Source organism: Pteropus vampyrus, unplaced genomic scaffold (assembly GCF_000151845.1).
Source record: "Pteropus vampyrus isolate Shadow unplaced genomic scaffold, Pvam_2.0 Scaffold126, whole genome shotgun sequence".
NCBI lineage: Eukaryota > Metazoa > Chordata > Mammalia > Chiroptera > Pteropodidae > Pteropus > Pteropus vampyrus.
The window spans coordinates 3048768-3066417 of record NW_011888907.1 but is presented as its reverse complement, the minus strand read 5'-3'; the positions used below and the strand labels follow the sequence as shown (position 1 = coordinate 3066417).

Here is a 17650-nt window from a genome sequence, read left to right as displayed (position 1 = left end):
GAGCCCTAGGAAGGTTTGGGACACTCCACCAGCCGCCCCCTACTAGCTCACAGCACCCTTGAGATATAGCAGTTACCTTACTTAGCTGCCTGTCTTGCTCACCAGGGCATCCCTTGGGTAGGCAGGGCCTGGCTCGCAGAGGGAAGTCAATATTTGCTGGATAAATGATTGTATGGTAGACAGGGGCAGTGGGGAGGGAGAACAGCAGCACAGAGGTCCCAAGTATACCCTATGAGGGAGAAAGAGTACTTACCCCCATTTCCTGGCAGTGGTAGGAGGTCCTTCCATGACACCTCCTGTCTCCCTAAACCCTCTCCCAGGCCCTCAGGCCCCTCCACAGCCCTGACACCCCACCAGGACTCTTTTTCCCTTAAAGTGCCCCTGGCTCTTGCCACCCCTGTCACTCAACTATCCACAGTGCCAAGGGAAGTGTGGGGGTTCCTCCCAGAGCAGTGGGCTTTGGACCCACCCTGCCATACCCCAAACCACTCTATTCTGATCTTCCTGATACATTTCACTGGGCACTCTGCTGGTACATAGCTGGCCTTGGAGGTGTACAGACCATGGGCCATGACCTCCAGGCCTAGAACTCAAAGGGGATCAGTGCGGGCCAATCTGAGTCAGCAGAAAGAAAGTTTGGCAAATACTGTAATTTAGGCACTACTGTCAGGTACAGCTGGATCCAGGGCCCATGCAATGGTCTCAGGTGCTCCCTTTCATCTGCCCAGCTCAACAACCCTAGTGGGAAGATGGTACTTTTCCCACGCTTCCAGCAAAATTTCCTGGGGGAGACCTCTCATTGGGTCACATGCCCATCTCAAACCAATCAGTGACCTGGGAGATGGGGATCCCATGTCCATTCCTGGAGCCATACGGCCTGAGCCTGGGTGGGTATTTCTGCTTGAGGCAGAATGCAGGCCAGGCAGGTAGGTGCACAAATGTCCACCTCAGCCTGTAGAGGAGGTCCAGTCCAGCCTTTCTTGTCCAGATGGAGAGAGGACCACAGAGGGCCAGTTCCAGGCCCATTACACAGCAGGTCAGAGGCAGGGCTGGAACCAAACCAGGCAGGGGACCACCTCCTCTAGGTCTGTACCCTTGCACAAATCATGCCAAATCTTGGAGCCTCTCTTCTCCCATCTGTATTTTGGGGTTGACACCTGCCTCACAGGGCTTTCTCACGATGAAAGATGACCCTTGCAGAGCCCCCAGCACAGCACTGAGCACACGATGGGTAATCATTTGGGGTTAACATGGCAGCAGTTATTGGTCTGAGGGGCCATGGCTGATGTGGAGTAAGAGTCCAGGGATGGCGAAGCCTCATTTTGGGACACTCACAGCTGGCCTGGAGAGCCTCGGCAGGAGCGGGAGGACTGCACTGTCAATACTTGCTCCGTCTTCAGTCCCTCCTAGGTCTCACAAGGTTGTGTCCAAGGGCCCAGCTCTGGTCAGACTAGGGGTGAGGGTCAGGGCGAGGAGGTGTGAGTCTCCCAGGGCTGCAGGGTCACCCAGATGAGGCAGCACCTGAAGCAGGAGCCTGACAGAGTTGGGGGAAGAGATGAAGCCCAGGGGGTTGGAGGGTCGGGTGTGACTCCACACTTGCAGTCAGGGGTGGTGACCCTGCCTCGCCTATCTGAGCCTCAGTTTCCTCTTCTGTAAAATGCGGCTGTATGTAGGACCCTGGGAGAGGCAGTGAGGACAAAGGTTAGTGGAGGCTGACAGTTGACCTCATCAGTTTAAAAAGACCCTGAGGGAGCAGCTTGGGGAAAAGTGGAAATGGAGGCTCTGAGAGGGGACGTGGGGCCGCAATTCTGGGGACAAGCAGAGCGGGGTCTGCAGAGACAAAGGTGGGATCAGAAGAAGCACAGAGCATTTTGCTCAGAGGGGACACAGAGATGGAGGGACAGCAGATTACACAGGGCAGTGTCCTTAAGGTGGGAGGGTGGAAGGGACCAGGGCACAGGCGATGGGACAGGGAAATGGTAGGTTTTGGGCCCAGGGTTGGCAGGCAACACTGGGAAGGGCCCTGGGACACGTGACCTGCCCCAGGCCCTCCCAGATGTCCTCCAGGTGATCCCACAGCTTGTGGGATTGTTCACCACCCCCAGGCCTAGAGCTAAGCCTGGCACACAGCAGGTGCCCAGTAAGTGCTCTTGCACTGCACATGTGTGAACTCTGCTGCCTCTTGGAGGCGGATGCTCTAGGGACATGGGGTCCCCATTCATGCATCCCCAACCCTCAGAGAGGGCCCTCATGGTACAGAGCACCATCACGGAAAATGGGCAGGGGCTCTGAGAGCTACATAAGTCAGGGGCTCAGTAAGTCCCTCAGGTACCTCGGATCGGCCAGGGTCTTTCCTGCATGGGCACAAAATAACAATACACCAGGCTTTTCTTGGTGCCACATTCTCCTCACACAGTCAATCACACCTCCCAGTATTGACGCCTTTCTGAAATTCTCTCCTATCCAGTTCTGGGCTTGGCCATAAACATGAAGCAAGCAGAAGCTGAATGAGCCTGTGTGCACTGGGGCTGCCCACTTGGTGCCCAGCCACCATAAGCCAAGGCTGACCTGCTTGAGAGGCCACATGGAGGTTGAGAACTAGACCCCCCACCGCCAATAGCATCAATCAAGGGTCACATGTGTGAGGCCACCCCTATCAGCCCCCATGAAGCATCAACAAGTGCCATACAAGTGGCCCTTCAGTAGAGCCCAGCATAACAGCCCAGCTGAGTCCAGCCCAAATCACAGAATCGTGAGTAATCAGATTGGTATTATAAGCCACTAAATTTTGAACTAATTTATCACAGCAGTAACTGACTGCTACACCACACACCACCACATACAGCAGCATCCTTTTTGCTACCTGATAAACCACTTTGACAGAAGGAAAAAACAGAGATCAGAGAGGAGGAAGAACTTGCTCAGGGTCACACAGCAGGTCAGTGGTGGAGCGAGGACTCCAGAGCTGGGTGGTAACTGCATGTGTCAGGGTAGGAAAATGTGAGCTTCCCTCTCTGTCTTAGAGCAGTCCTTGGGATCAGGACAGGGCCTGTGGCCTGGAGAAGGAGCATGGAAGATGGCCGAGAGAGCATGAGGGAGATGGGCTGACAACAGCCCTTAGCAGCAGAGGGTACAAGGTCTCCCCCACCCTGTACCTCCCACCAAGTGTCCTACAGACCCAGAAGAAAGCCCAAGTGGTTAGACAGTAGGTCCCTTCTTGGATAACAAAAGTGTTAGTTCAGAGCACAGAGTACAGGGAGGTTTCTGGCCCTGCTCAGCACTGACCTGGTTGGAGGGGCCAAAGCACCTCCAAGTCTCTTCCGGGATCAGACTGAGGAGGGTGCGGGTGGTTCCTTGGGGCTGGAATAAAACATGTGCAGTGTCCGTGAGGCCAAGGTCAGAGGCCATGAGGCCAATGTCAAAGGCCATGAGGCCTACTCAGCTAAGCAGATGTGTGCTTTAAGGTCACCTTCCCAAGACCCCTGGCCTGAGTCTTCAGGACATCCTCTATAAAAATGGGACTAGCCACCCACTTCAGAGGTCATGGCTGGGACTCGCACAGGACTGGGTGCTTCAAACCCACATGGCTTCCAAAGAGAAGTGTTAGCAGCACCTCAAGCTGCTACTAGTGTTTCCGAACCATGTTGCATTTTGCAACATTAAGCACAAGCAGGGCATTTGAAAGCACTTGGGAAACCATGAGTTCAAAGTAAAAGCTATAGCTTTTTGAGGCCCTTCTGTGTGCAGGGCACTGTTCCATGCACTTTACAGTCAACTCTAGTCCTCATGGTTGTTACTAACCAGCAGCAGAGCAGCCCAAACCAGATGGTAATTTAATGCAAACGAACCCAGAGAACCCTTGCCATGCTACCCTCAAAGAGAAAACTGCTGCACATCCATTTTTACACATCCACAGGCTTTTCTGATTTTGACAATTCTCATGTCTCAGTTCTCAGGAACAGCAACATGGAGGTTTTCTTTCTAAATACAGGCAGGTCAGAACCCCAAACTACAGGAGCCAGACACATCTCAAGGTAGAGTTATGGTTTACAGTTATGGTTTACAGGTGGGTGTATGTGTGTGTGTTTAAGTTATAATGAAAACAAAAACAAAGAGAGCGCTTTCCCCTATAAACTCTCTCTCCATTGTGCAAGGACTGTAAGTGCTTTTCATTTTTAGTCCATCTGCCCCTCTGCTCAAAGCCTCCTCCAGCTCTGGGTGCCCTACCTGCTGCTCACCTCCCTGACTCCATCCACCCCTCACTCACCCACTCCAGCCACATCCACCTCCTAGATGTTCTTTCAACACACCCAGCTCCCCAGCCCCAGGGCCTTTGCCCTCGCCACTGTCCCACTTGGAACACTGTCCTGGGTTGTCACCCTTTGCAAGTCTTTCAGGCCTTTGCTTGCACTTCTGCTGCCTCCGTTTTTTTTTTCCTTTGCACATGTCTGAAATGCTCTGGTGTGTTCCAAGTTTATCTGGTTCCTGTGTGTCTCCCCAAGAGATCTCAAGCACACCTGTCCCAGTCACCTTTGTGTCCCCAGCACCCAGCCCAAGGCTGGGCACACAGCAGAGCTGAGGATCTGAATGCTGAGTGACTGAACTCTCCCACCACAGATGCCAAAGGACGAGAGAAAGCCACCAGACACCATGAGATGAGGAAAGGGAGCTGTCTAAGGAGCAAGAAGTGGCAGTTCCTGTGGCTGAGCAGCGAAGGTCCTTACAGCGAGGAGGCTGAGAGCAGCAGAAGTGGGTAGTCCCAGGAGCTACCTGTGGCCCTGAGTGGCAGCATTCATGTGGTCCCGGATGTTGATGGCCTGTTTGAGGAGGCCCTCCACACTGCGGAAGTAGATGCTGCTGTCGACAAGGTTCTTCACGGCACTGAAATGGGAGGATGAACCCAGTCAGTGCCGCCATGCCTCACCCCTCAACCAGAGCTTAGCAGGTACCTGAGGGGATTCTGTGGGCCTCCCCGAGGGCTCATTGTGAGTTTAAAGTTGAGATTTCCGTGCTAAGCTTAGAGGACATTATGCAATGAGCACTTGATGGCAATCCCCACCGCTAGACCAACTAATATTCTGTAGGAGCTATAAGCATGTAAAGAGGGCCTTAAAAAGATCTTGCTTTCCTCTTAGATAACCTATTCCTGTCTCAGAAGCAAGCTTATGAACTCAATTGAACAGCTACGGAGGCGAGTTTAGATGGAACCAGGATAACTAATCACCAGTTAGGGGGGACTGCTGCAAAGCTGTGCAGCTCTGGTTTTGGCGCCACACTGATGAATGTCTACTGAAAATGTCCCTTCCAATGGCGCTACAAGAAAATATTTACCAAGCCACATGGGGACTTGCTAATCTCAGAAAGTCACCTATGCAACATTTGCAGTAAAAATAAAAATGTTCTTTTAAAGTCCTTCTCTTAAAGACAAAAAAATCACTATCATTTATTAACAGCCAGGGACCTGCTTGAAAATATCCATGAGATCGAGGGGAGGAGCATTCACTGTCACCCACTCTGTTAACTTGCTCATCTTCTGCTGCCAGGTGGAATCAGCTTTTCTAGTGTTTGATCACCCACCTTGATTAAAAAAAAAAAAAAAAAAACCTCGCTAATATAAGCTCACTATTGAATAGTTTACTCCAATTTATTTAATATCTTTCAATTTTACACCAGCTGTTAACACTGCATAAAGCATTTCAAACAAATAAAAGCTAAGGGCTCTTTTGTGTCCATAAAGGGAACGTGGCCTTTTAGCATTATAGAAATTCACATCTCACTAAAGTAAAGCATTCAGAAGTCAGCACACTGGCCTCCTACCTAGCCCAGCATGGTCCAGTGGAACTTTCTGGAACATGACAGACAACTTCGTTATCCACTGAGATGACTGCTTAGCACTTGAAATATGGCTAGAGAGACTGAAGAGCTGAATCTCTCATTTTATTTCATTTTAATGCACTAAAATTTAAGTGTGCAGGCCTGGTGGCCTGGGCTACTGCACTGAACAGTGCAGTTAGAGGAACCAGGAGAAAGTAGAGACTTTGAAACATTCTTCCTTTAGCTTGGGCCTTGCTGACAAGCTCATGGCTGTCCCAGATCTGTTCAGAAGTTGTGAGAGAAACTCCAATTTCTTTTCTACTCTTCCTTGGACTAAGGAGGGTGTTTGTGACTGCCATCCTCAGGAAGATACCATTTGTCCAAGTCACTCCCATCTCAGTAGAGGGGCCAGGACTGCTGATGGCAGAACATTCAGCTCACTGCCCCCGGCAGGAGGGCTTCCTGTCAAGGAATCTTCGCCCAGACTATAGGAACAGGCAAACAAACCCCATGGTGCCACAGATAAGAACTGCTAGGAGTGTCCAGCCTCCACCTAATGACCCAGAGCTTGTGCCAGGGGAAAACAGCAACTCTAAATAAAGTTGCCAAACTCCCAAGGCAAATGAAAACAAGCCAAGGCATTAAATACAGTCAGAGGAACCAACAGAAACACAGAAGGCAAGGCCAGCAAAGCTGCTATAATGGAAAGAAACACCGATTACTGTTTTTGAGCATAGTGGGGTGACCCTGGCAGCGGGGGGCCTACAGTGCTCACCTGCAGGCATATTCCACTGTGTAGATGGCTCCCTGACTCTGCTCCTCCCACCGCTGCATGTCGGCCTGTGGGGAATGGGGGGCTGTTAGCAGTGGGGGCTGCCACCTCTATCCTCCCAGCTCTCTGGGATGAAGCAACCGATCACCATGGCTACAGAGACTGACCCCTCCAGACCACGACCTGCAACTCCCCTCCCCCACCAGTCTAAGCTTTCTGTGAACACCTGGCTATAATGCCTTCGGGACTTTGCACTGACTGACTGTTCCCTCTCCCTGGAGTGCCCTTCCCTCTAGTCTTCACACAGCTCCCTCCTTCTCACCATACAGGTCCTAATGTAAGCCTGTTGTCCCCTTCCTCCAAATCTGCCCCACATCTGTCCACCTATGGCCTCAACCTAGCTCAGTGACCATATACCTTCTTGCTGGTGTCTCAACCTTGACTCTTATCCCAACAGCTCCTGTTCCACCAGATGGCCCCAGCTCATGATGTCTGAACCCTGGGGGCGTCAGTGGCAGGGGTGCAGGGGCTTACCTTATGCTGGGCCAGCTCTGGCAGAGAGCGGCGCACATGTTCCTGCAGCCGGTACAGGGCCACAGATGGCTCGTTGGCCAGGACGTAGACACTCTCAGTGAACTTGTCTGTGACTGGGTCCAAGATCAGCCATCGGAGTGGAGGGCAGCAGAACAAAAAGGGGAGACAGGAGCAGGGAACAGACACAAAGAGACAAAGCATTAAACTCCTGATTGCTCAACCTGTGAGTCCAGCCAGAGTGGTGAGGAGTGTCTGGTCCACCACAGCAACTGGGTCACCTGTGGCCCAGACTACAGTTTGAAGGAAATGGTCACAGAAGGCCTCACTCATATTATTAATGCATCCAGTGAACTCATGACCTTTCCCCTCCCAAGCCCACTTGTAGTGGACACTGCTGTTGCCCACTCAGATCCTTATGCATCCCTTTTACCATAAATGAATAAATGAATCTGAGATTCTTCCTGGAGGATGAACTGGATCAGAAAGTGCCTGGAAGGTTATATCCCTGGGTGGCCCTCCGTCATGACTAAACATCGAGAGATATGAAAACCTGTGTCCCCCGCTGTGCGCTGGGACAATTGGAAGGCGTATCTTATCCCCTTGAGCCCCCTGCAGAATCCAACTGAGGCCTCCCTCTGTGAGATTTTATCTTTGCTCAGCCTACTCCCCAGACCTGTCCTATTTCCCCCTCTCCCCTGTGGGGCTAAGTCAGCCGGTCATCCACACTGTCCATGAGCAGATACTTCTGGTTCTGCCACAAAGAAAGGCCAAACCTCACACATTATTACCACCTATTGCCCCCACTGGTCCAAGCATGGCCACCTCCCCTGGATGACAGATTCAGCTCCTCCTTGGTCTCCCTGCTTCCCCTCCTGCCAACAGTCCCATTTCCACAAAACAGATAGAGTGAGTTCCTAACAATAAACATATCAGATATGTCCCTCCCGTGCTTGAAATCTTCCTTGGCTCCTATCAGCCAAAGAATAAAATCCACCTTCCTCACTATGGCCCCTAAGGCCCTAAGTGTTCTGTATGCTGTTGACCTCCCTGCTCTCTTCACCCTCTGCCCAGGCACAATGGCCTCCTAACTTCTTTGGACACTCCCAACACAGTCCAAAAAATCTTGCTGAGATGACTGAAAGATTCTATAATCTATACTGTCCAGTATGGTAGCCAAGAGCCATGTGTAGCTACTGGGGACTTGAAATGTGACTAATGTGACTCAGAAACTGAATTTTTAATTTATCTTAACTTTAATTAAACACTCACAAATATTGTGACCAGTTGCTACTGTATTGCAGTGCAGCTCTGAACACTTTGCCACCTCAGGGCCTTTGCATCTGTTGTTCCTGCCACTGATACGCCCTTCCCCTAGGCTTTTCTTCATGCCTCACATCTCGGCTGAAATATCACCTCCTGGGCAAAGCCTTCCCTGATTACCAAACTTAATCAGATGTCCCTTCCACCTCACTCTCAACCTCAGCACATTGTTTCATTTCTCTTATAAATTCTCATTCTTTATTAGGCTACATGTTTAAAGGAAAAAAAAAATTAAAGCTTAGATTATTGAGGGTAGGGGCTTCTCTGAGACTCAGTTTCCTCCTCTACAAAAATGCAATGATAACAGTACCCACCACAAGGTTAGCTACAGAGACGGACCCCTTGCCACTGTCCAGGGCAGTGTGCTTGGCAAGAGAGCCAGCCCTGGTGTGTCTGGGAGTCAAGAGAAGTTGCAAATGACTCTGTCCAGTGTGAACAGGTCGGGCTCACGGGCCTAACCTTCCACTTCCAAACTGTGTGTCCTTTTACTGTGTTAGGTCTCCTCGTTTTGAAAATGAGCATAGCAAAGCTTACACCTCAGTGTTGTTACAAAGGAGGTGGAATTAAATGTACTTGTGCCTTTTAATTAACTAGAAATGTGTGTAACGAAGTAACGAAAAAACTTTGATTTAAAGTTTGTGGCGTTCTGTAACTTGTAACTATGTGATTTACGAACATTTGATAAGCCAATGTAAACAAACACAAATGCGTTAATATAAAAGGCAACAATTCGCACACGATTGCCACTCCCTAAGTGTTCTTCCAATGCATTACAAACATCAGGTCACTGAATTCTCACAACAACCCTACGTGTGGAGGGAAGGAGATTATTATATCCCCCATTTTGAAGATGACAAAACTGAGGTACGGGGACTTTCTAAAGGTTTCAAAACTTGTAAGCAGCCGAACCAGGATTCGACAGTAATTCAGTGTCTGCCCCTCACGCTCCCTCCCCGCCTCTGCCCGCTCCTGCCACCTGTCAGTTGGCTCCTCCGCGAGTTCCTGACCTCTCTGTTCAGGCCTGGGCCGCGCTTTACCTTTCTTCCCCTTCAGCTGCATCTCGGGTTCCTCCATAGCGATCGCGGCCCGCAGAACCTGAGAACCGGAACCGGAAGTCTGGAGGTGGGGACAGATGCCTAAACTTTCCTTGAGAAGCCGGACACGGCCCTACCCCAGTTCTGGTACCAATTGGCCTGGCCTCCCCACTCCTCCGGCTACCCAGACAGGAGAGGAGCCGTGAGTGAGAGACTGAGGAAGGAGGCACACTGGGAGGTGGGTGAGGAGGGGGCGGGGACCCCCTGAAACTCCAGAAGGGTCACGGAGGCGGGAGGGACAAGGGCGCCCTTCCTTCCCGAACTCCTTTTCCGGGGGTGGAGGAAATGGAGAAAACACTCCACACACCGTCCACTTCGGGCCGTGTAAACGGCTTTTTTGTCTCCCATGCTACCATCAAATCCCTGCACATGTTCATGTGACCCCTGGACAGCAGAGCGGACGTTGTTACGGACGGGGTAGGTTATAGTGTCGCCCCTTTAAATTCCGGACGCCCCGCCTGCTTCCTCTCCCCTCCCTCTGACTGGAGAAAGCCACGCCTACCCGCCCGATACTGGAACCCATTGGCTCCCTCTGGAAAAAACCTGTGGGCGGAGCTGGGGGAAGACCCGAGCAGGGTTCTCAGAGCCCTCTGAGGCTCCGCCCATCCTCGCTACCCTGAGGGTCCCTCCCGCGCTCCTGGGACGAGAACGCGCAGGCGCAACTGCATTGCTGGCCCCCCCCCCGAGGTAACCACGCCCCTTCCCCAAGCCTTAAAGGACCAGGGGCAGCTACTAGGGCTACGGCCCTTCCGCACTTTTGTGGGGCGGGGGTGCGCAGGCGCAGTAGAGGAGCGCTGGGTTGGGGGTAGCGGTCGCGTATTAAGTTGCTCTCTGTCCCGGCAGAAACAGCCAGGTTGCTGAGGGTCCACGCTCCAGCTTGCCCCCGCTACATCAATTGGAGGAGAAAAGTTTGTGAATTGGGCCCCCAACTTTTGGGGGACCCAGGCTTTCTGCGTAGGGTGACAGAGGAGGCTCGTTGGAGGTGAGTGAACCTCTTGGATCGGTTTGGAGGAGCTGGTGGGATGGAACCAATTATATCTTTGTCGAGTCCACAGTCATTCCAGGGCCACCTTCCAAAAAAATAACTACAGCGAATGTTTATTAAGCTCTGTCAGTATATCAGGCCCTCTGCTCAGCTGTTTACAGACATGACTTCTTTCAGACTTCATTTCCCTATTTTATTAATGAAGGGACTTAGGTTCAGAAAAATTAAGTCATGTGCCCAAGTTCACACAGTCTAAGTGGAAGGATTAGAACCCAGAAAGAGTTGACCCCAGAGCCAGCGCTTTTAAGCATTGCCTGTTGTGTGTCCTGGTGGTGGGGAGGAGTGGGCCTGAAAAGCAGATGGACTCTGGTTTAATTTCTTGGCTGAGCCAGAGTTTACCTACCTTTACTGTGCACAGCCAGGTATGCAGTTGGTGCCTACGTAATAAGAGATGTTGACAATTGTCATCACTCTCCTTTTGGCACCTCCACCAGCTTCCCCCATGGAACCTATCCAGCCTGCAGAGGACCTCAGCCTGACCCAGCAGTCCCCCTCCCCAGAATTTGGGGACCCTGACGATCCCGGGGATGAGGTCCCCGATGGCTCAGACACAGTGGTGCTCAGTCTCTTCCCCTGCACTCCGGAACCTGAGAATCCTGAACTGGATGCTGGTGCCTCCTCACCTCAGGGTAGGTACTTCTCCTGGGTTCTAGCCTCTGGGATTCAAAGACAGTGGAATGTCAGGCCCAAGATGGGGTCCCTGTCTTATGTCCCACCACCTAAGGTGTGTCTTCCTGCTCCACCCAGCGAGAGATTCCTTATTTGTTTGTATTGTGGTAAAATCCCCATAACATAAAAGTTACCATTTTAACCAGAATTGGGTACAGTTCAGAGTACAAAGTGGTGTGTAACCCCAATTTCTATCTATACTTCTAGAACATTTGCCTCACCCCAAAAGGAAACCCTGCCCAGGCCACTCCTTGGAGACCTGGGGCACGATGTCCACACAAGCAGCAGGACCCCTGAAACCTCCAGCCTCTCAAGAGACCTGAGGGCCTCACTCTGTACCTTATTTAATGTCTCTAGTGATAGGCAGGGCCCAGGACTCTGCTCCGAGTAATCCAAGGGTTGCCTTTTCTTAGGAGCAACAGGGTTCCCAGATTCTTCAGGTTTCAGTTGACCTCTTAGTGCCTATGGGGATGTCCCCAGACCACTGGCCAGTGGGTCCTGCAATTTCAAGCTTCTTGGGGAGCTCAGCCCCAAGAGCATCAGTGGAGAGTGGATGGAGGAGTCATACAGTGTCTGTGGTAGCTTCAAGTCCCCAGGGTCTGGCTCGAAGCCTCAGAAACATACTGTAGGGAAGTTGAGGCCCTTCCTTTCTCTCTGAGCAGGCAACTCCCTGAAGCACTCCACAACCCTCACCAACCGGCAGCGGGGGAACGAAGTCTCGGCCCTGCCAGCCACTCTGGACTGTGAGTGGCCCCCATCCCCAAGGTGGGGGAGGGGTAGCAGGGTGGCAGAGCTGAGAGCAACTTGGGACAGGGTAAACTGAGGTACAGAGCAGGGATGGGACAGGTGAAGACTCTGCCTCTCTCTGGCCCCAGCCCTGTCCATCCACCAGCTTGCAGCCCAGGGAGAGCTGAGCCAGCTGAAGGAGCATCTGAGGAAAGGTGTGTGTCCATACCAGTGTGCTGACGTATCTGTGCTTGTCTGACCTTGTGTATTGATACGTGTTGACATGACCTGTGGGTGTCCACATGTGTGCCTGTGTCTATAAGCATGGCCATGTGTGTGCATCCATACATGTGTTCTCCCCTAGTCTGACCCCAGATGACCACCCCATCCCCGCTCCCCCAGTGCTGGGGAGCATGGGCAGGGGTGCAGTCCAGTGGTACCACCCCCTCCTGCCAGGTGACAACCTCATCAACAAGCCGGACGAGCGTGGCTTTACCCCACTCATCTGGGCCTCGGCCTTTGGAGAGATCGAGACCGTCCGCTTCTTGCTTGAGTGGGTGCGTTCCTCCCCAGCTAGGGGCTACTGGGGACTTGAGGGTTATATGGAGTCTTAGCTGAATCTGCTGGTGCTGTGTCTGTAAGATGCGGCTGCCATGGGGACCCCGTAATTCCAGGGGATGCTCCCACCACTCCCTCTGCTTTCCCCAGGGTGCCGACCCCCACATCCTGGCCAAGGAGCGGGAGAGTGCCCTGTCACTGGCCAGCACAGGCGGCTACACAGACATCGTGGGGCTGCTGCTCGAGCGTGATGTGGACATCAACATCTATGACTGGGTGAGGTACAACTCGCCAGCCTTGGGCACCTTGCAGGGTACCAGGCCTGCTTTGGGTGCTGAGAACACAAGACAGACTCATCCTGAGTCTCACAGAACTTCCAGGTTCTTTTTGTGCTGGGGGTGAGGAGCCGACACATAAAAAGCTGAGATGTAGTGAATAGCACTGTCATGGCAGGTACACAAGCAGCTGCAAGAGCCAAGGTGGCCTGTATGGCCAAGGGAGGTCAGGAAGGGCTTCCTGGAAGAAGGGGCATCTAATTTGATACCCAAAGGAGGAGCTAGATGGGCCAGGTGACAAGCAGGAGTAGGAACCACATTAAATTGGAGGGTGCCAGATGGCATGAGAATCCAGAAAAGAGTGCTGGTTGTCCCTGCCCCTGACAGAATGGAGGGACGCCACTGCTGTACGCTGTGCGTGGGAACCATGTGAAGTGCGTGGAGGCCTTGCTAGGTGAGTGGGAGTAGAGGCCAGCCCTGGGGATTCCAGAGCTCCAGCTGGTACAGCAAGAATCCTCAGGGCTAGGGAGGGATCAGAGCTCTGCTTGAACACATCTTGGGAAAGGTGGTCACTGCCTGCTTTTTCCAGAGGTTTGATCAGGGGGCAGGAGGTAGTGGGGTAGCACAGGGGTCTGGCCTAGGGGCTCTGGAGGTGAGGGTTCTGTTGGCCACATTCTTGGGAGAGCGCAGGCTCTCATCCAAGGCTACATTGGCAACTGGAAGACTTGGGGCTGCATCACTGGGGGTCACTGGACCTCTGGTCCTGCACCCCATTCTGGGCTCCCAACCCCCAGGCCCAGCACCCCCTGTAGCACCTGCTGTGCTTCGCAGCCCGAGGAGCCGATCTCACCACTGAGGCTGACTCTGGCTACACCCCAATGGACCTTGCTGTGGCTCTGGGATACCGGAAAGGTCAGCCTGAGATACATGGGGCAGACAGGGTACGGTAGGTGGGATGACCACAGAGGGAACATGGAACATTTCTCTAGTATGTCAGATGCTAGCAGCAAGAGTATTCACATTAGCAAACGTTGAGTGCTACTGTGTACCTGGCCCAGGCACATGCTAGGCCTGGTTCTCAGGGGGCTTCCAGTGTACTGGGGGTGACTGTGTCAGTGACTGAGACCATGATGGGGGACACTCAGGCACTGAGAGGCCCAAAAGAGGCCCTGGCCCCATATCAGGATGGATGGGGGTTAGGGAGGGCTTCCTGGGACCTAAGTGGGGGAAGGATGGTCTAGGTTAGAGGAGCAGCACATGCAGAGGCCTGGCAGGGTGGGTTGCCCAGAGGGAGGGGGCCAGGCCACAGTGCACAGGGCTGTGAAGGCGGGATGTGGGTGTGAGCAGAGCCCTTAGGGAGACCCCAGTTTGACTTCTCCCTATACTTCCCCACCCATAAATCAGGGTGATCCTAACAGAACCAACCCCCGGGGTCATGGGGGGAATGAGGGCTTGGGAAGTATCCTTTCCTTGCTTCAAGGAGTCTTACACCATTTGGGACGGAAATCAATTCTCACAGCTCCTCTCATCCTTTCCTAAATGTCATGATTTGCCAATTTTGTTTGGTAAGGAATATTTTCGTGACTCCGAAAAGCTCAAAAAATGCATTTTTATAAACTTATGCTCCTGGGATGGGGGCCTCAGTCTCCCCTACTGTGTCCTGGGAAGAGTATGGATTTTCCTGTGTATGAAGTGGGTCCTCCATCCAGGTGCAGGATGGGGAGGTCCATGTTCATCACCCAAGGGAAGGATGCAGTTCTCAGGTCAGGTTCCTCACCCCGGTTCAACCCCCAAGGGGAAGGTGCAGATAGGCATATGCCTCTGCAGCCCACATTCCATTAGTACCCACCTTTCCCTTGTCCTGCTTCCAGTGCAACAGGTGATTGAGAACCACATCCTCAAACTCTTCCAGAGCAACTTGGTTCCTGCCGATCCTGAGTGAAGGCCACCTGCCCCCCAGGGACTCATACACTCAGGGAACAAAACAGTTGACCCAGAGCTGGGAGAACCCAGAACGGGCTTTAAAGGCAGCTCCTAGACAGACAGTGGGAGGGGGCCCTTCCCGAGAGAAACCAATAAACCTGTGCAGAACTTGAAAGACTTCATTGTGCTTCTTTGAGGGCTTCCTGGAGGAAGCAGCTACACAGTGACCTCACACCTTCTCCCCCAGCACCCGCAGGTGGTAGATGACCACACGGCCAAAAAAGTCAGTGGTGTCCTCAAACATCACCTTCAGCCGGTCCACCTCGGCAGCTGGCACGGGAAAGGTGTGAACATAGCAGTCAAGGGAAACAAGTGGCTTGTCGTTTCCGACCCACCAGCCCCTACCCAGTCGAGTCAGACACCACCCTGCACACTGTGGACCCCTCTGAGACTCTCATGCAAAATAGGTTATCATCAGCCTATTTCACAGATGAAGCAATGCAGACCTAGAGGCCATTTTCTCAAGATCACATACAGGGCCCACAGCTTTCAGAGGCACAGATCATCCCACCCCAGAGGCCAGGGCAGGATATCTGAAGCGAGTTGTTATCCTCAGGGTAGAAATCCACAATCTTGTTGAGAGCCTCACACCCTTGGGAACCTGCAGCAGGAAAAGGGGCCAACTGTGAGGCTGGGGTGCCCCTACAAACCCCCCTTCCATGGCCTACCAGTACCTTCTAGGCGACCGCAGCGACTGGAGAAGCCCCCCTGGAACTGGATCTGCAGCTGGGAGACACGGATGCGCTGGGGAAACTCTAGTATCACCCACTGGGAGGGGCCCTGGAAGCAGACAAGGAAACAGGCCCACAGTCACTCCAGGCTCAAAGCCATGCTATGCCCTTCTCTCACAGTCAATTGATGGGGTAGGATTCAGCACATGATCTTTCTGGCCAACCACACTGCTCAGCAGAGGTGCCCCGAAGTTCTCCAGGTACCCTTGACCCCTGAATCTGATTCACATGAGGGATGAAGGGTCCAGGGAGGTGCCTCACCTGATCTGAGTTCCAGCATGTCTCCTCATCCTGGTCGAACAAGTGCTTCTTTCCAAATTGCCGGGTGTTGCGATTCAGCACAGAACTCACCCTAGAGACACCAGAATCGGAAAGGAGAGCGGCTGGTCGCACCACTAGTCGGCCCCCTCCTCACCATCTTGCTCCACAAACCCCCAGCTCTAGCCACCGAGGGCTCAACCCCTGGGCCGAGGGTCCCGAACACTGCCCGCCCCTGCGCCGGGCTCTCACCTGCTGACTGTCTCTGCGCAAACCAGAGAGTGGGTCATCTCAGTTCCACAAGGCCTCGCAGGAGTCAGAGTTGGGCTCAGCCCGGGATTGAATCCCGGCGCCAATGCAGCCACAGCAGCGTGACCCTGTCCACGACTGAGTCTGCACGTCCTCACCTGCAGCACAGGACAAGCACCATCACTGCCCTGTCCACTGCTGTCCTAAATGTCGCCTCGATCACCCCCTTGCTAAAAAAAAAAAATGGGAGTTTCAGGGAAACTGCCAATGGCGTGAGGCCAGGCTTTCACAGCGAGTCCAAGGAAGAGAAACAGGTTTCCTGTGGGTTTCAGCGTAGGTCGCCCCGGTTCCGAGCCTCAGTTTTTCTACGAACAGAAAACCAAAAGCTGGACCCGGAACCGCAGAGACACTGCACAGGCGCAATGTGACTCAGGCCGCGCCGCTAGCGCTCCCGGGGCGGGGTTTAACTCGAGTCCCCTCCCCTCCGCGCCCGCCTCTAAAAGGGCCCGTGTCCGGTGATTGAGTTGCCCATGATGCTGGAGGAAGAAGGCTGGCAGGTAAAAGCAACCGTATGCCGACTGTGTGCGCGGCGCTGTCCTTTGGTGCCCGCAGGTATAGAGAACTGATTATGGAGACTGAGCGGCTTCTTATAAAGATGTCTTCTTACCTGAGAAGTCTGCCGAATTTATCTCCTAACTGCTAATGCGACCTGTGAACCCCTGCACCTTACTGCCTCCCAGAGGCCAAAGGAAGAGGTCACGATATTGAAAGTACAGGGAGTCTTCATCAGCCTTGTGGGTCTTGTCTGGGACACAGGAGGCCCAGCCTCCAAATCTGTCTTCCCAGTAAATCCTGCCTGGGACAGGCTTTCCGAAGGAGGGGGTTTTGAAGGATGAACAGGAGTCTGCCAAACAAGATTACACAAAGCCTCTGATACCAGGCTAAAGATTTGGTTCATCGATTGACTAAACAACTCCTGCCACTCCCTACTGTCCAGCCTGGTGCTGGATGATGCTGGAGACTGAAAGGCTTTAGTTCCAGCCCCATACCTGAGGAGTCCCCAATCTGGGTAACACAGAGCTAAACACACACACTCCCAGCCCCATGAGGCCAGGGCTGAGCCAGGGGGAGAGATGGCGCTGGGGAAGCAGGTGCTCTACCTAGAGGGAGGGCTTCCTGGAAGAGGGGATATTGTGCCTGCACTTTAATGGATGGGTAGGAGTTCACCAGGGTGAGAAAAATCTGGGAGTTGGGGGTGGGAGGAGGTCCAGGCAGGGAGAAGAGCATAAGCAAAGGCCTGGTTGAGTGAGTTTAAATAAAACATGTGGAGCCAGATCCTGCTGGGCCTGGAGCAGTCACAGAAGGTGTTTGAGAAAGGGCGGGACACCATCCGATGTACATGAATAGAGGGTTCTGAGACAGATCAGCCACAGGCAGGAGGCTGCGGTTCCTGGCTTCAGCTGAATGGTCTGGGACCCACCCCCTTTCTTCAAAGACTGGGGGAATGGTCCTTCTGGCATCCTACTAGTGTCTGCCCAAGCCCGCTCCGGGAGGGGGTGCTGGCTGGGAAACTGGGACGGGACACTAGCAGGAGTGCCGCCCCATTGGCTCCTGCCTGCCGG

The 17650-nt window shown here is 53.1% G+C and overlaps 3 protein-coding genes across 11 annotated transcripts; 1 reads left to right on the top strand and 2 right to left on the bottom strand.

Moving 5' to 3' along the window:
- Positions 1 to 630: 630 nt before the first annotated feature.
- BORCS8 (BLOC-1 related complex subunit 8) lies at positions 631 to 9926 on the bottom strand. 2 transcript variants are annotated; one of them, XM_011366715.2, is made up of 6 exons: positions 9478 to 9926; positions 7121 to 7233; positions 6590 to 6654; positions 4771 to 4881; positions 3286 to 3360; positions 631 to 1677 (listed from the first exon to the last, which is right to left on the bottom strand). In XM_011366715.2, the coding sequence occupies exons 1-5, from the start codon at positions 9512 to 9514 to the stop codon at positions 3327 to 3329; spliced, it is 360 nt and encodes a 119-aa protein (XP_011365017.1). In that variant the 5' UTR covers positions 9515 to 9926; the 3' UTR covers positions 631 to 1677; positions 3286 to 3326. The 2 variants fall into 2 exon arrangements, with proteins under 2 accessions (XP_011365017.1, XP_011365019.1); XM_011366717.2 differs by lacking the exon at positions 631 to 1677 and adding an exon at positions 2766 to 3056 and having other exon boundaries at positions 9478 to 9707.
- Positions 9927 to 10266: 340 nt separating this feature from the next.
- On the top strand, positions 10267 to 14905 carry RFXANK (regulatory factor X associated ankyrin containing protein). Of its 8 annotated transcripts, none has more exons than XM_011366718.2 (10): positions 10267 to 10516; positions 11014 to 11208; positions 11911 to 11991; positions 12124 to 12189; positions 12431 to 12531; positions 12683 to 12808; positions 13195 to 13261; positions 13639 to 13719; positions 14517 to 14570; positions 14679 to 14905. In XM_011366718.2, the coding sequence occupies exons 2-10, from the start codon at positions 11022 to 11024 to the stop codon at positions 14747 to 14749; spliced, it is 834 nt and encodes a 277-aa protein (XP_011365020.1). In that variant the 5' UTR covers positions 10267 to 10516; positions 11014 to 11021; the 3' UTR covers positions 14750 to 14905. The 8 variants fall into 8 exon arrangements, 4 of the variants coding, with proteins under 4 accessions (XP_011365020.1, XP_023390264.1, XP_023390265.1 ...); XR_002781980.1 differs by having other exon boundaries at positions 10268 to 10516; positions 13602 to 13719; positions 14679 to 14734; XM_023534496.1 differs by lacking the exon at positions 14517 to 14570 and having other exon boundaries at positions 13639 to 13748.
- Positions 14892 to 16470, bottom strand: NR2C2AP (nuclear receptor 2C2 associated protein). Its single transcript, XM_011366722.2, has 5 exons — positions 16032 to 16470; positions 15783 to 15873; positions 15465 to 15570; positions 15324 to 15391; positions 14892 to 15076 (listed from the first exon to the last, which is right to left on the bottom strand). Exons 1-5 carry the CDS (start codon positions 16067 to 16069, stop codon positions 14960 to 14962), a joined length of 420 nt encoding a protein of 139 aa, XP_011365024.1. The 5' UTR covers positions 16070 to 16470; the 3' UTR covers positions 14892 to 14959.
- Between the last annotated feature and the right edge of the window lie 1180 nt (positions 16471 to 17650).